We start from the raw sequence: 18180 nt of genomic DNA, 5'->3' as shown, positions 1-18180 counted from the left end.
ACCAAATGGGAAAAAAGTATAGAAGCACATGCTTTTCCCCTACTCTTTCCTACTGGAAAAGGAGGAAGATACGATGATAGACCCATTCAGATAACAGCATCAGAATACCGCTCATTACGAATGTATTCTGGAGATCCACATTTTGTCTAAATCTGGGAATACATATTCCACCTACTCTTTGAAAGTGAACAAGCAACTCTATGTTATGGAGTTGCACACACATTGAAATCAGGAACCCACTTTCTAAATATTTCAGCTACGCAATTATTACAAAAAGTGCAAGAAAAAGATGGTTTTATAATCAAGCACTACAAATCTGTTAGCAAACATGAGTGGTACTAAAGAGTACTGGTTCCAACGTCAGAGATGTATGTTGTATCATAAGAAACCTTGGCCCACCCACTTGGTTTGTTATATTAAGTTGTGCAGAATATGCATGGGAAGAATTACATGATTTCCTACGCATATCAAACAAAAACAAAACAAACATAGATATACTAACACCTGGAGAACTTTGCTCTCTAGATCCTGTTAATGTTTCAATATATCTCCATCATCGCTTCATTGCTATGCTACACTTTATTTGTAATAAAACTGTTCCTCCCATCGGAGAAGTGCAACACTTCTTTTGGAGAAAAGAATACCAAGCCAGAGGAGCACCACATATACACATGCTTTTATGGATTAAAGATGCTCCTAAATTTGGTCAAGACAGTGATGCCACTGTTTTGCAGTTTATCGAAAAATATGTCACTTGTGAAATTCCATCGGAAGCAACAAATAGTGATCTTCAGGCACAAATTGCACAATTTCAAAGACACAAATGTGGAAAATATTGTCATCGCAAATACAAAAAACCAAAAAGGTAAATACTACACCAAAAGCCGCTTTGGTTTCCTTAGACCAGTTACAGAAACAGGTGAAGTGAACAACTTCATGTCTTCAGTTAGACATAGTGTTAAAGGTAAATCACCTAAGAACACATATTACATAAAACGAACAGAAGAGGCAAAATATATCAATGATTACAATGCAATCATTGCCCTCTTATGGAATGCAAACATAGATGTGCAGTACATTGCAGACAATTCCACTGCAGTTGCATGATATGTTATAGCATACTTAACCAAAGCAGAAAAAACAGAGCTTCAAGACCTCTGGAATTACCTATCATCGGACAAAACACTGTCTCAGAAATTGTACAGCATAGACATAAAAATGGTTTCTCATAGAGACTGTGGATGCTATGAAGCTGCAGATCATTTAACCGGTACTGCTTTGTACGGAAAATCTGAAAATATAGTATGGCTAAGTCTTGGTCCTGCTAAATCTAGAAAAAGAGTTCTCAAATCATATGACGACATAGGAACAATAGCCAAAAATGACCCCAACAGCCAAGACATTTTGAAAAACAATTTACTAGACACATACTACCCAAACAGGAGTACCACTTTGGAAACCATGCGTCTATACCACATATCCCAAAACTTCACATACAAAAATAATATAAAACCTGATGAAAAAAAAAGGTAGATACAGAGTGACAAGTTGTGAAGGCAGTTTAGTGAAACTTGCCAAACAAAGCTTAATTAATCATATCAAATTGTCATTAAAAACTCCTCAACATAAAGAACTATATTACATGTACCTGCTACAACTTTTAAACCATGGAGAAAAGAAGAAGAGTTACTAGATATCTATGACTCCTATGAAGATGCTTTCAAAGCAAATGAAAGCACTATAACCGATGTAAACTTTACACAGTACAAAACAATGTTGCACAATGAACAGCAACACGGGGAAGAACTCCAGGCTCAACTAGATAAGGACACTCCCAACAGTAGTCAACCTTCTGTAACAGGAAGCCAAGAACCACTAGGACAGCCACTAATACCAAATGAGGCAGAATTAGCCATGACAGAAGTAGAAAATGCCATGTCTCACCATGAAAAAGATACAGAAGACTTAGCTGTACTGCAATCAAAACTGGACAATGAGCAGCGTAGCCTTTTTCAAGAAGTAACAAAAGAAATTGCAAATGGTGTACAACATGAAAATAAAGAATGTACCTGCCAAAATTACAAACCTATACTACTATACGTCAATGGTCAAGCTGGTTCAGGCAAAACATTCTTAATCAAAATCATCAGCAAGTTCCTTCAACAATTAACAAACAACAAACTGTCAGGTGTTGTCACTGCCCCCACAGGTTTAGCTGCCTACAACATACGCAGTGTCACTTTACACCGATTACTACTCCTTCCAGTAGAACACCAAAACAAATAAGACTATTACAAACTTTCTACAGAAGCTGCAATGGAACTGCGCAGTGTTAAAACAAATGAAAATGCTACTAATAGATGAAGTGAGCATGGTCTCCAACCTAATGTTGGCTTTGATTCACCTCAGATTACAAGAAGTACTGAAAACAAACTACGAAGAGCTCTTTGGAGGAAAACACATTATTGTTTTCGGAGATCTTCTTCAATTGACACCAGTGAAAGGTGAACCGGTTTTTAAAACCTTAGGGCACAAACTCAGTCATAAAACTGTTGGCAGCATAGGAAATGTCAACCTTTGGCAACATTACCAATACAAAGAATTAACTGAACATATGTGCTAGTCTGCAGACCTCACATACGCCAACATTTTAAAAAGTATTAGAGTTGGTGTACTACCTCAAGAAGCACAATCAATATTAAAAACCCAGCACATCCATGCACTGTATGGCCATAATTCATTGCAACTGATGTCATGGAAAAATGTGCACACAAAAATGTCACTTGTATGTCCTTGATGCCAACTCTTGCAAGCTGTTCAAAATTCAATGAAACAATATTGAAAAAAGAAATGCAACCAATAACTGAAATTTGTTCCTCAGACAAACTGGACGTACATGGTATGACACTACCCATGTGTCAACAAGCCACAACAAGACTAAAAACCTTAGAAAACTCTATCTCCAACACAGCTGGTTTGGAGAAAATAATTATCTTTAAACTGTAGAGTAGTGCTTAAACGTAACCTTGACGTGGAACAAGGACTAGTTAATTGAGCACTTGGTACAGTTGTTGGCTTTCAAACATACCCACGTGACAACATTCAGTTTGTCAATATTCTCTTTGACAAACTATCAGAAGTAAAAAGGATAGGACGCTCAACAGCTCGATTCCTTCTTTTCAAAGACATGTATGTTACCAGAGAACAATTTTCTCTAACTCTAGCATACGCAGTCACCATTCACAAATCACAAGGTCTTACCATAGATAAATCATTTATAGATATTGGGAACACAGTCTTTAAAGAATGCATGAGCTACGTAGCATTATCAGGCTTACGTACACTTGACGGTCTATTTCTAATCAACTTTGATGCAAGTAAAATATATGCTGATATTCCTTGCATTTTGGAATACAATAGACTACGTTCACTGTACACCCCCCCCCCCCCATCTAAAAACATATCCTGTTCCACAGAAAGGAAAATGTTGTAAAAGAAAACTACTTCAAACAGAAATGCAACAGGATCTCACTGCAAATCCTCCAAAGAGTAATTTATCAATTACTACAACCAAAGAAGAATCTACTACTCAAAGTAAGTCAGGTACTTCTTCAAAGAAGCAGCACACACTCTGAAGAAATGACTTGGACACAGAATTATCTGGTCCATTAAAATGTTCAAATATAACTGGTATAAGTTGCTATGCAAATGTAGCAATAAATATTCTATTCCAATTGTTGACAACATTTACCTACACAATACAGACCAATTGTGTTTGCAAATGATAGTCCTTCATAGAAATACAAGCAACAATCCTGACAACACATACAGTGTTCATGGAATAAGACAAGAATTGGACTACTGTGCTGGAATGGTGAAATTCACTATAAACTCACAAGAAGATCCACAAGAATTTCTAATGTACTTACTACAAGTACTGGAAAACAAAAACATACCTATAAATGAAATCTTCCAGATTTCATACATGTGGAAACATACATGCACTCTGTGAAACAATATGGCACAGGAACAAATCCCTAATGAACGATTTGTGTATGTATCCATACCTAACTGTGAATCCGTTCCATTTCAGCAACGTGTACAAAATGCAAACCATGGCAGATTATGTACTACCTGCAATTCAGATAATCACTCCACCTTACAAATACAAACACATAGTAAATACGTAATACTAATGCTTTTACATTACAATGCAGATGGTACCAAAACCAACTGCAACCTGACTGGATTCACACATGGTCAAGTATCACTTGGTAAGAAAACCTTAACAACATAGGTATAATCTACCATGCAGGAGACACAACCAATGCAGGTCACTACACTGCATATATAAAAAAAAGAATTGTGGATGGTTTGAATGTAATGATAGTACCATTACTCTAAAGCAAAGATTACCAGCAAATCTTATAAACATTTAATATTCTTAAAACAAAAATTTTATAACTAATCTGTGCATAAACATTAATAAAACTTCAATTAGAAAACTATAAACAGTTAGAATACGCCAACAGGTATCTAACTGCCCCAAGATTCTGCAACAACCAAACAAATGAATCAATACCACTAAAATATAACAAGAAATAAACAGTTAGAATCCGCCAACAGGTATCTAACTACCCCAAGATTTTGCAACAACCAAACAAATGAATCAATACCACTAAAATATAACAAGAAATAAACAGTTAGAATACGCTAACAGGCATCCAACTGCCCCAAGATTTTTCAACAAACAGATAAATCAATGCCACTAAAATATAACAAGAAATAAACAGTTAGAATATGCCAACGGGTATCTAACTGCCCCAAGATTTTGCAACAACCAAACAAGTAAATCAACAGCCCCAACAACTAATCTGTGCATAAAAATTAATAAAACTTCAATTAGAAAACTAGAAATAGCTACAAAACGCCAACATGTATCTAACTCTGCAAAAACCCAACAGATAGATTAGCAATTTGAGAGTATAAATAAAAAAGTAAAACCAGTTACAATTCGACAACAGGTATCTAACAATCTGCAACAAGCCAACAAATAGAACATTAGCCAGAAACAACAAGTAAACACTGAAACCAAACAAACAAATGTACTGTACCATAACAAAAAAAAGGGTTTTTTAATCCAACATGGATTTTTTTTCCCACAGACCCAATGATGTAAGCAACAAACACAGGAACCGAGCAAATTGCACAGTACACTGGTTTGTAAACTACTAAATATGAGGGTCGAAATAAAGCAGAAATGTCTGTTATGCAATGTAATAAGTCTTTATAAAATACCTACACTAACATGATCTTTTCTTTTATCACAGAAATTGACAAAAAATATATCTACTCCAGTTACCCACGTCAGAAAAAAAATATATCCAATCACAAAAAATCAAACAGTATGTATATTATAATAAATCCAACTCAAATACTGCTCCATAACGCAACCATTGAACCAAACATCCAACCATACACCACAATACAAAATGTTTACTTCCATGAATATGTTAAACTGCAGTGCCTGTTACCAAACTCTACAATCTTAATGACATGACGTAGCCAAAATTTCACATACAATATACAAATCAAACAGTACACAAACTGTAGATTTGCAGATATTTTATAGATATTTGTTTCTATAGGTGTGATATGCTGCAGTGGTTGTGGCCAGGGCCTAGAGCCTTGGGTGCATGGCCTATGGCCTTCGGCCTTGCACCCAAGACTCTAGACCCTGGCCACAACCACCGCAGCATGACACACCCATAAAATCAAACAATTTAACTGTGCTATATGGGCCACTGCAATGCATTTTTTATGTCCGCGGACAGTCGCGGTGACCGTGGACATGCCGAACACATTAGGGGTGCCTGCCACCTAAACAAACACAGCATTTTACCCATCTCTTACTCCCCCACCATCCCCAAGCACTCTTACACACCAACACACTGCCAAACTTGTATTTCTCCCCAGTTTGTCGCCGCGCTGTCTGCGGATGACCGTGGATCCAAGATGGCGGGCCATCCCAGCCAATCAGCAGACACGTCATAAGTTAGCGGACATGACGCAAGCCGAGTAGCCAATCGGTGTCTGTCCACGGAGCGAACAGGGAAGTGTGTCCGCGGAGCGGACATAGATATCACTAATTTTTTGTGACCTACTTTTTAGTTGTTTAAAAAAAAAACTACTGGACGGATTTATACCCAATCAACAAAAGTACTCTTTCGGGACCAAGCCGCCGATCCTGCCGCAAATTTGGTGAAAATCCATCCAGTGGTTTGGGCTGTAGGCGTGAGCAAAGTTTTTTCCCATTATGGGAACAAAAGAAATTTTGGATCCCCCCTGATAACTTTGCCCCTCCTTGACCAAACCTCCCCATACTTTGCAATGGAATTCAGAGTGGGCCATATACTTATTTTGCAAAGTTTGGTGAGGATTAGTCCAGGGGGAGCGAAGTTATTAGCCGGCCAAAAAGTGCTCTTCCTATGGGATTAGCAATTTAACCATAACTACACAGCCACTACTGTGGCTGTGTAACATTATATATATATATATATATATATATATATATATATATATATATACACACACACTTATTGTAACAATACAAAAATGAGTCGCTGTAAACTGACATGTGCCAAGTTATTTCAACAAATACATACATTAATCTCAACAAAATTTTAAAATTAGGAGCTATTGCTCACAAATGTCTGCTATCCGACAAACAGGATTTACATTTTGAGGCAAAACTTGAATTTTATGTTGTGCCTATCATTTGGTGGTTTGTGCAATACCAGATGCTATCAATATATATAATAATGTGTTAGCAATATGTCTTTTCTGAAAATACAGCATAAAAAAAAAAAAACATGTTTCGGTCTACCATATGTTTTCTTAACAATGATAGAACTTCAGGGGACAAAGATTATTTTACAGTAGGATAGCTTTTCATTAAAAAATGTCTCTGGGGCTGTAAGTGTTCTTAATAATACTCAACGAAGATGGAGTCTCACCCTCTGACGTGTGCAATCACCGAAACAGGCAGGAACAGCCGTAAGGAACTGTTTTATTCACTCAACAATAATACATAATTTAAGTTATGTTTACCACTAAGAACTTGATTGTGTATATAGTGGTGGGTCAGGTGTCTGATAAATAGACAGATACATGTGGAAATTAACCATAGTGTCACTGATGTAATAACACTAGAACGCATACTCTGACCACATTTTCTAAGAAAGATGAAACTCAATGGGTTAATTATCAGTTACTTGAAGTGTTCTCAGTATACTCCAACTCCTAGAAATCGTTACAGAGTGAAGATAGATGTGCTATGCAGTAAAAAGTGCCTTTTCAGATATGTTTCTAGAGAAAAAATAAATCAAAAACAACAGAAAGGGATGGAATACAACATCATCATACTAGGTTAGAACATTGTTAGAGTTTATTGTAAAACTCCATGGACACAGTTAAAATTCTGTCCATGGAATAAAAGTAAAATCAACTTAGACAAGTTACTTTCTGAAGACTTTTGAATAGTAATTTCAGGTCAATGTATTGTCTGAAGGGAGAAGTGAAGTACCGCGCCAGGCGTCTTAAAGTACACCATGCCCCTGTTACACGAGAAGAAATTAAACAAAAGCAACAGAGGGGATGATAAGTGCGAGACTGTGTACAAAATAGTGTATATGTATACAAAGGTGTTTGTTACGAGCTCTCCATGACTCGTATTAAGAAAATGACTTGCCTATTAGTATTTCTTACCAGTAAAGGGACTTGCCGTAGCGCGCAGAATTCCTTCATGTTCGCCGAGATTAATCACAGGAACGCCAGTTGCAAACCGATGTTACAGCAACATCACTTGCTCTAAATGCAAGCACGGCATGGGTCACGTACATACAATGTAGCTCTTCCTTAAAGACCTGATAGTCTGGCGGCCATGTCGTAGCGGTTGATGTATTGACGTTATTCTAACTTACCCATAGTTGGATAAGGCTTAGGTGCTGATGTTAATATTCCAGCACTCTGATATCTATATGGGCGATTACTTCACCGAAGAACGTATTAGGATTCTGAATCTCTGATCTAAAAAGGGCGGAAGAGTTGGTTAACGACCATACTAATAAGTAATTAAAGACAGCAAGTTAAACGTCTGATACGCGCTGTATGTTACTAAAAAACAGACTTCATCCACTATTACTGTCATACTGTCATAAAAAGATCGACACAGAATAAAAAGTGAATGTGTACTATATTAGTTAGGTTAGTTACAATGGCAACCATCTTAAAAGGACTGGAGGAAAAGACCAATTTGTATTAATACCCGGCTCAAAAGTTAAAGTGTTTGCCTACTAGTTCTAAGATATTGAAAAATAGCGAGAAACGTATTTCTCATAATGTAGACCATACAACGAGATGAACAGTGCCATTAGATCTTATATTAAGGCATACTCTTACTGTGTCCTGTGACCAAATACTCGTGAACAGTTGGGTACTGGGATTGGATTAAAAAAGGTTTGGTTATTAGTATCAAAAAATAGATTTGACTGGGGGGCGCTGTTGCGCTCGATGAAGATGGCCGCCTTCTAATCAGCTCCGTTCCGCGAGGCGCTCCTTCTTGCTGAATTCATCCGGTCTGCCTCGGCGTCTGACCACCTAAACCACGGAGGGGAAGACTGGTGTGTCAGGGACCCTCCTGTTCTTATCCGGTCCTCCGGACTTCCTTGGCCGCTGAGCTCTTGGCCCCGGCGTGTTGAGCGGGAGCGGGTGCCTCCTCCGATCCCCCGCGGGGCTCCAGTGAATCGCGGCCGAGTCCCGCGGCTTGTGGCCTTCCGTGGGGGGAGGGGCGTTCTTCCCGCCTGGCGCTCCCGCCCACTACGATCTTCGGGGGAGCAACCGACGGGAGCTGGACCTTTATCGGAGCCGTGAGCGCTCGCTCCGCCACCCCGTCCTGGGAGGCGTGCCGACTCGGACGTGCTTCGAGCGGCGTGATGGTTCCCTACTTTGGACTTCATCATACGGGCGGGCTGCCTCCATCGGGGGGGAGCCGCCCCTGAGGTACGCGTTGCTCCCGCTGGACTCCCTCACATGCACGGCTCCTGGCCCAGCCTAGTGCGGACACCGCATCCCGACCGCGGCCTTTAGCCCTCCCCGGCTGCCCTGTTCCTCGGGTCCATTAACCCACACCAAAAGTCGGGCCGGTGGGCGGCGGGAAGTGTCCGCCCCTACCTACTGCGGGCGACTTCACGGTGCCGAGGGGCACCCCGACCCCTGACTCTCCTCTACTGACCCACCTTGCATCTGGTCGACCGGGGGGCTGCCGGCCTGGCGGTCTTGCCGCGACTCGACAGTTACCAGAGGCTACTCCTGGTTTTCCTACTGGCTCCCCTGGCCCCTGCCTCCTCGGGTTCCCGGAGACACACTCGTGGATCACGGGCCACCACGTACGACGGTCGGCCTGGACGGCGCTCCTGTCCTTGACCCGGCAACACTGCATCTCCTACTGCCAGCCGGCCACAGCTTCACACATCTCTGGTGCCTTCTCCTGGTGTCCTGCACCCTCCCCTTCACCTGCGGACTTGATTTCAATACTTGCCGACATCATGTCAACGAGGACTGGAAAGAAGCAATCTTCTATCAATATGTTTACTAAGCCTTCGGGCGGATCTGGTGCGGAGACGCCATCACAGGAACCATCAACCGCACATGAACCGGAACCTTCCGAATCTCAGAAAATGATGGAGTTCATTCGTGAAGGGTTCACCACAATACATAGTAAGCTTGACGACATGAATGGCACGATATCCTCCATCAAGGCACACATGGAGAGGACGGATGGGCGTGTGACTGAGATTGAGTCACGTATGAGTACCGCCGAAGATGGTCTGGGCTCGCTCCGGGCGGAGGTCTCCACGTTATCTACACGCTTGAAAGAGGTAGAGAAGAAGAATGAGGACCTTGAGTCTCGCTCGAGGCGCAACAACCTCCGTATAATTGGGGTTCCGGAGGATGGCATACAGGAGCCCATGGAAGACTATGTGGAGAGCATGCTCCTTCGACTCCTCGATTCCCCAAAACTCTCCTCACAATTTGCAATCGAGAGAGCCCACCGTGCACTTGTGGCGAAGCCTAGGCCGGGCGCACCCCCTCGCCCGATAATAGCCAGGGTCTTAAATTTTCGTGACCGGGATGCCCTTCTCAGGGCGGCGAGAATCAAGGGGGACCTCTTGCTGGGGGCGGCCAGGATCCACTTATATCCGGACTTCTCGACGGCGGTCCAGCGCGAGCGCAAATCCTTCATGGCGGTGAAGAGACGATTGCGCGACCTCCAGGTCAAGTATGCTATGTTATACCCTGCCAAACTCCGGATTGAACATGCGAACCGAGTTTATTTTTTCACGCTACCAGAGGAGGCCTCTAAGTTTATGGATGAACGTTTTCCCGGCTAATACATACTTTCATTAATCCCTCCCCTTGCTTGGGTTTTGGATCGATGGCCCACACACTGCACCCTTGGTCAGGCACGTCATGCTCATCTTTTGGATCCGACACCGCATAGCCCTAACCCAGGACTTGGTTGGTTCCACAACGTGCCGTCAATCCTGGATGCATTACTATGGGGTCCCTTGGGCCATGGAGATACCAGCTACTTCGTCCTGTGGACACTGTCTGAAAATATGCTTAGTTATGTTTCTCTCTATGTAATGCAACTGCTGGTGTGGGTTGCGAATCACCATAGTAACCCCTTGTTTCCTATATAGGGTCTAAATACACACACCATTCCATACAAGCTGTTCGGGTGTCCCCCACGTACAATCTCGTTAAATTGGTTCACTATTGTTGGTCATGCCTGCCTCCCCTCACCTGCGGAGACATTCCCACGTGTCTCCTTCCTTTGTTCCCAGGCATTATGTTTATCCTCAAATTGCCTCAAGGTGCGGAACTCCGCCGTCAGGCCGACCCACAGGCCCCCCAGGCGTTGATGCCATTGTTTTGTATTTGGTTTGTTACCTATGGGGTTTTCATCTCTCCGATTGGGGGAGGGATGTGGGAGGGGGTGGGTGGTAAGGGAGTTAATGTTAAAAAAGGCTTGGTATTTGCGGAGAGGGTAGAGTTCAGAGCACCAGGTGATCTATGTCACTGCGGCCCTGGCAACAATGGGGCCCATCTATGGGGGACACTGTTCCATCCACCTGTGTTTCTCCATGGCTACTTCTGGGGTGTCGGGTGAGGAAACCATTACATTCCTGAGCTGGAACGTTCGGGGGCTGGGGAACTTCAAGAAAATGAGGCTACTACAGCTTCAGGCTGAACGACATGGAGCTAGGATCCTCTTTCTTCAGGAGACACATGCGGTAACTGAGCACTGTGAGAAGTTCGCCAAAGTATGGGGACCACAGAGGTACTATACCTCCTATTCTACACAAAGCCGGGGAGTTATGACCCTAATTCATAAGAGTATCAGCTATAACCCTATAACCACGACAATAGACCCCCTGGGCCGATTCGTTTTGCTGCATGGCATGTTACAGCATAGGGAAGTGATCCTGCTAAATATCTACGGCCCCAATGTCGATGATCCCGAATTTTTCACTCATCTCGCGTCCCTTCTGGATGGATTCCCATTGGTGCCCATTCTCTGGGGGGGCGATTTTAATACAATATTTGATGTGGATCTCGATAGATCAGGTTCTCGACCTCGTCACCTTACCAAGGCCGCGTATGCTACACTTTCTTCACTTCCCCGTCTGGCCCTGTATGATGCATGGAGGCTTCTCTACCCCGATTCTCGCACCTTCTCCTTCTATTCCTCGGTGCACGATTCCTTTTCCCGCATTGACAGATGGCTAGTCTCTGATGTGTTCATAGGAAGCATCTCAAACATGTCGATTCTCCCCAGGACTCTCTCCGACCACTCGCCAATAACTATTACCCTATCCTGGGGTGTCGATCACGACCGTACTAGACACTGGAGGATGAAGCCACTCTCCCTCCTCGATCCGGTCTTCAGTTCGGAATTGGAGTCGGCAATTGAGGAGTTCTTTGAGATCAACTCCGGGTCCGTCTCGTCACAAGCTACCCTCTGGGAGGCTTTTAAGGCCTACGTCAGGGGCATCGCCCTCTCTAAAGAAAATGGCATCCTTAAAACCATCCGTAGGGAGATCGCCGAGAGCGAGGCCACACTGTCCAGGCTGGAGGCCCAATATTCATTAAAACATACCCCTGAGACCCTTGCCCTGATCGGCACGGAGCTAGACACCTTCCGGGCTCTTGCGGATCGCGAGCAGAGATTTCTTGATAACCCTGGGTTGGCAAGGAGATACGGCGAGGGGGAACGACCGTCTCGTCTCCTGGCTAGGCTTCTCCGCCGTGAGTTCGGTTCCCCACCCATTCCTGGCATTGAGAGACCTGATGGATCCCTAGCCACTTCCCCCGGCGATGTTAACTCCGAATTCCTCTCCTTTTATCAATCCTTATATGCTAACTCAGATAAAGCCACTATAGCTGAAATTGATGCCTACCTGGACAGGCTCCCCCTCTCGGTTCTTTCCCCCGATACTATTGAGGCCCTTGAGAGCCCATTTACTCCCTCGGATCTTTCGGAGGCCATAGATTCCCTCTCATCAGGCAAATCCCCGGGTTCTGATGGAATACCGATCGAGTTTTATAAACGATTTAAGTCCTTACTACTCCCTCAACTGGTCACGCTTTGGGAGGAGTCGTTGTTGGCTGGTCAGCTCCCACCCACGCTCCGCGAAGCCACTATCACCGTCCTCTTAAAACCGGGCAAACCCCCCACTCAATGCGGCTCTTATCGGCCACTTTCATTAATCAATTGCGATGTCAAGATTTATGCTAAATTACTGGCTCTACGCCTAGCCCCCTTCATGCCATATATCATTCATCCTGACCAGGCGGGGTTTATTCCGGGACGCTCTACCGCCCTAAATCTGAGGCGCCTTTTTAATGTTATAAGTAGGGTGAGCCCGGACGTCCATGCCGTGGCCGCCACCCTCGACATGCAAAAGGCCTTTGATTCTGTTTCATGGAGTTATCTCTGGCGAGTACTTGATAAATGCAAATTCGGTTCCACGTTTCTGTCCTGGGTCAAGCTTCTATATTCAAATCCAGTGGCCAGGGTCCGCACCGAGGGCCGCTGCTCTTCTCTTTTCCAGATAGCTAGGGGTACTAGACAGGGCTGCCCTTTTTCTCCATTAATTTTCGCTGTGGCGATGGAACCGTTCGCGGATATGCTCCGCCATTTCCATTCCCATAGAGGTCTACGTACCGCCGGGGTCTCGGATATAGTTTCCTTATATGCTGACGACGCTTTACTCTTTATTCGCTCCCCTGAGGCCAACCTTGCCCCAATTATGGAGGATGTTGTCCTCTTTGGTAATATGTCAGGCCTGACGGTCAACTGCGCCAAATCAACTCTTTTCCCACTCACCCCTGGCACACTCCCCCCTCCCGACGCTCTTGGATTCACATGGGCCCAATCCGAGATTACATATTTGGGTGTGGTGGTGTCGCGACACTTCGATCGGGTTTTCGAGAGGAACTACCTAGCATACCTCTCAGATCTCACGCAAAGAATTCAGGGTTGGAACAATCTTCCTATTTCATTGGCTGGGAGGGTCGGAATACTGAAGATGGTGGTACTCCCTCAACTATTGTACAGATTCGCCAATATCCCACAATGGCCGGGAGGTGAGTTCTTTCAGTCATTAACACGAACCCTCAACACTTTCCTCTGGCACTCCGGGGCGGTCCGCCTTAAGTACAAGACGCTGGCCCTTCCTATGGAGTCTGGTGGCTTTGGTGCACCTGACTTTCTTGGGTACTGGCTAGCAGCCCAGCTTCAACACGTTGCACATTGGTTCAATGTGTCCGACCCCCCTCCCCATGTCAGGCTAGAGGGTTTGTCGGCTGGTGACCGTGATATTGGGTCCCTGGTGATCGCACCTATCCCAATAGAATCAGGCTCATTAGACCCGGTGAGGTGCACATCATTAGCTTTATCCAAAACTTGGCAATTACTGGGCACCGCCCATCCCTTTCATGGTAACTTCCCGATCTGGAACTTTCTCCCTGGAATCCCACGGGTTCCCCCCTCGGTAGTTCGCACATGGGCTGAGGCGGGATTTGAATTGCTCCGAGACATATTTGTAGAAGGTAACTTCATAGAATGGCCTGACCTCCCTCCACCCCTCAGACAGCGCCCTTCGGTATGGCTTCAATACTCATCCCTCCGTAGAGTCCTCAAACATAAGTACCCGTGCTTCCCATCACTGCCGCCTGATGAGCCGGCGATCACTGAATTGACCTCTCCCTGCCCAATGAGGGGAAAAACTTCCAGACTATACACCTTGCTACAATCTAGATCCCCCCCTTCTTTCTCTAAACTAAAGCTAGCTTGGGAGTCTGACCTCGGGGTGGAAATTACCGAAGACCGTTGGTCCCATATGTGCTCACGTATCCAGGGGGTCTCCTTCAACTCCCGATTTAAACTAATTCAATTTAAGTTACTCCACAGGTACCATTATACCCCAGCCAGACTACACCGCATTTCGAATAGCTCTTCCCCTAGATGCCCTAGATGTGGCTTTGATGGAGCTGGCTACTTTCACATGTTATGGTCATGCCCCCGCCTCACCCAATTTTGGGAAGCTGTTTGCTCCACTGTCTCGTCGGTGCTCGAACACCCAATCTCCCCCAGCCCATTGAAATGCCTGTTTCATGACTTTCCCGAGCTCCACCGGGATTCGAGGAGATTAGCTGGCCTCTGTATGCTTCTGGCGGTTCGGGCGATACTACTCAGTTGGCTTCGACCTACTACTCCGACTCATGCAAACTGGCTTAAGGCGGTCACTTGGGCTTCCGACACGGAAGAATCTTGGGCGGTGCAGCAGCCCATCTGTTCTAGGCCCAGAGACATCTGGTTGAAGTTCCGATTATTTATGTCCCCTCCCGACACTGACTCAGGTCCCACATCCCCCGCGCCCTCCTCTTGTTGATCACTGGCCCTCCCCTGAATGGCCCCTTGCCGGGTATGTTACTGTCCTCCTATTCCCTGTTGTGGGCGAGTCGAGCCCCCCTAACTGTTTTATGAGACTGAATTGTATTGAGTTGTCTGATTCTACATGCTCTTATTGCTCACCTGTATCTGTTCTACCAAGCTGAATAAAAATAAAAGTTTAAAAAAAAAAAAAAATAGATTTGACTGCACAATATGTATTTGAGTGGTAGATAAACATAGCTATACATCATTGAGGAAAGATGATTATCACATACAGAATTAGAGAACAATTTGCATATACGTTTTCTTCCTTATTAGTATACGCGAGAGATAGACTCTTAACCAATCGATATTCTCATTTAGTGCAGTCTCTATGATGTTTGTCAGAAGAGTGGAATTTCCAAATTCTCAACGGGAGAGTTGAGGGAGACGCTTAGAAAGAACGGGCAGGCACTGTATAGCACAAAACATTATATTTATGTGCAGTTCAGCAAGCACAAAGAAATTCCAGGATTGTGTATCAGGCGGGGAAGGGCAGGTAGAAGGTGGATCTGGACAGAGGGTTTAGTATGGCCATGGGCAGTTAATGGGTAGATAACTAACCAATCAACACCCACAAGCTGTGTAAAGCCAAAAGAAAAAAAAGTAATTGGCAATACCACCAGTTTGGGCTTTTATGTAGGCATGGGAAAGACATTGATGGTAGCAGGTGCAAAATGGTGCGAGTACCTGGGCTTTTAATAGCAGGGCCTGGAAAATGCCTAATACTTATACACAGGCCAAAACTGTTTGCTTTGCCAAGGCTTGTTTGAACAGGACTTCAGTGAAGGACATGCAGAGTGCTTATAAATCAATTGGCTAAGGGGATACCTGGTTACGATATTTTTATTACATCAGTAGAGGGTTTACAACTTCAATTAAGCCCTTAACTCTCAGAAGACTGCTTTAAAAAAACACTGGGAAGCACTTTGTGAGCAAAGTTTGATGGTAAGGCTTGAATAAAGCAAGCTCAGAGTGTTGCAAGGTGTTTTGCGCTGGAAGTAGGTGCGAACGGCCATGAGGATTAACATGGCCATGGGCATTCAATGGATGGACAAATAACCAAACAACACCTTCAGGCGTGTGTTCCTCCTCATATGCCTTTTCTCCTATCTCGAATGGAATAGTTTTGGCTTATATTTGTCACTTGAGATACCTACTTGCCCAAAGTGAAAATGAGCTGTCTCGACACTCTTGATTAGACAAATGTAATTGCAAAGACAGACCACTGTTCTGACATTGCCACAAAAATCCTACCATACCCGACCTTCGGACAGATGCAAACCACCCACCGCCGTAGCCTCATGTACTGTGAAGTTTCCCTGATCCGGTGTCAAGAACTTGTTTTGCGATGCTAACGTGATAGAAATACATCAGAAATCACTGGCAAAGGAAAAAGTCATATTAAAAATGAAGAATCAGGAAAGCCAACATATCTGATTCGTGCTAGATAAGCATTGCAATATTGTGGCCAGGAGGTAGTACCATTATAGCAGTGCATGTCAAATACCTATCCAATGACTACATACAAGTCAAAACTGTTGGCTTTGGCAATGCTTCTTTTAAAGGGGCATTTGAACGGTTAGGTGGTATAAGGAAATACGGACTCCATCGCTATGGATCGTGTTCCCTACCCAAGAAGGCGCCCCTTGCAGGAACAGTAGACGGAGAAGTAATGGGTATGGTTGGGCCGCCCCTTTCCTCAGAAACCTATTTGTCATTCTCCCGCATTAATCAACAGTACACGCGGTCCAGGCCAGGCAAGTCCACAAACCAATACGCTACATTTTTGGTAAACAAACGCCTTACTGTGCGGACTCCGGCGGCGGCGTCTGCAGGTCCTCCACACGCTCGGCCGCAGTTAGACAACTTCTCCGAGGGACTGCCTTTCTTATCTACTCCCACAGCTCCGAGACCACACCTCGGGCTGACAAATGGGACTCGGAGCTGGGGCGCAGCCGCGAGAGGCCGCCGCCCACTGCTCTATTATGCGCCTTAACTCGCTTACAGGCAGCTTCCCAGCCCTCGCCTCGCCCGCCCTCCTCCACCAGAAGCATTCGTCAGCTCCAGCCGTCGCGGTGCTGGCACTGCCCTGACTGCAGCCCGGGCACAATAGGAAACGAACTTTGGTTTGGTCCATGCATGAAACAGAACCAAGCGCAAGAACGGCGTCTGTTATTGCCGTGTGATTTTAAGTTATATAAAGAATGTCTTCTTTTCAAAAACGACATGAAAACATGTTTTATTATGACGTAAATAACAAAGAAGCGATCTTTCCGATCGTTCTTTTTTTCACTATTAGTATAAGGGATACGTGAATCCAAAATTTGCTGTTCTAAGAGGACTCTGGCCAGTGTCCAAAATAGTGCTCGAACCAGACGGGGCACCTCAGCTGATTTCCCCGCGCTAAAAGTGAAGGAAAAGGTGTGACACTGCTGCTCTTTCCCAATAGATATCACCATGACCCCAGTTTTAGAATGACATCACCATTTTCAAACTTTGGAGTTAGATTGTTTTGTACTACTGTGAATGGTGGGCAATACAATATATAAAATACATTGTTTGATTCTTGCAACATATTATTTTTGAGTCTTGCCATTAAATGATTTAATGAGCACAAAATAATTCCTCTTAGTCCTAGAAAACGGCACCGTCGTGATTCTATCGGAGGCAAGTTTTATCCACTTCTCTCTTCTTGTTTATTACACAAAAAACAACAGGTCACAGACCAAAAAAACGACTGCACCCATAATCCAAGGCTCGTGATCCACTCCATTCCCCTCTGTCCTTCAATCTCGGTGCAGCCAGCCTGCTCTACAAGGACTTCGCGCAGCCGTCTTGCCATCTTCTTTTCTGCCGGTGGCGCCACTTCTGCAGCATAAGCTCACTCCCAACTGAATCCTGTGGGTAGCAACATGGTCAGACCATCAGGCTCCACAATCCCTGATCCTCAGAATAAGGTCTTCCCATCATTCTCATCGGAACCACGACCAAACACATCAGTGTGACCAATGTTGCTGAAAGTTGCTTAAAAGAGAAATGGCCATTGGATGCCCATTTCCTGAAGCACTAAGTACCACATTTACATCCCAAAGACTGGAATATCATGGAGTAGGCTG

At 44.3% G+C, this 18180-nt stretch overlaps 1 protein-coding gene across 2 annotated transcripts in view; it reads right to left on the bottom strand.

Moving 5' to 3' along the window:
• The window catches only part of TLR3 (toll like receptor 3), a 531454-nt gene extending 514425 nt beyond the window's left edge, over positions 1–17029 (bottom strand). The window contains exon 1 of one of the 2 annotated variants that reach the window (XM_069631540.1): positions 16871–17029. Coding sequence is in view for 1 of the 2 variants with exons in the window: in XM_069631539.1 (XP_069487640.1) it covers positions 16696–16782 (87 nt within the window). In the remaining variant the exon portion in view is untranslated. Of the gene's footprint in view, positions 1–16695; positions 16804–16870 lie in introns of those variants that run through there. The other variant, XM_069631539.1, reaches the window with a different exon arrangement.
• Positions 17030–18180: the final 1151 nt, after the last annotated feature.

Source organism: Ambystoma mexicanum, chromosome 6q, assembly GCF_040938575.1.
Source record: "Ambystoma mexicanum isolate Mex_15411 chromosome 6q, UKY_AmexF1_1, whole genome shotgun sequence".
Taxonomy (NCBI): domain Eukaryota; kingdom Metazoa; phylum Chordata; class Amphibia; order Caudata; family Ambystomatidae; genus Ambystoma; species Ambystoma mexicanum.
This window is presented reverse-complemented; position numbering and strand designations above follow the sequence as displayed.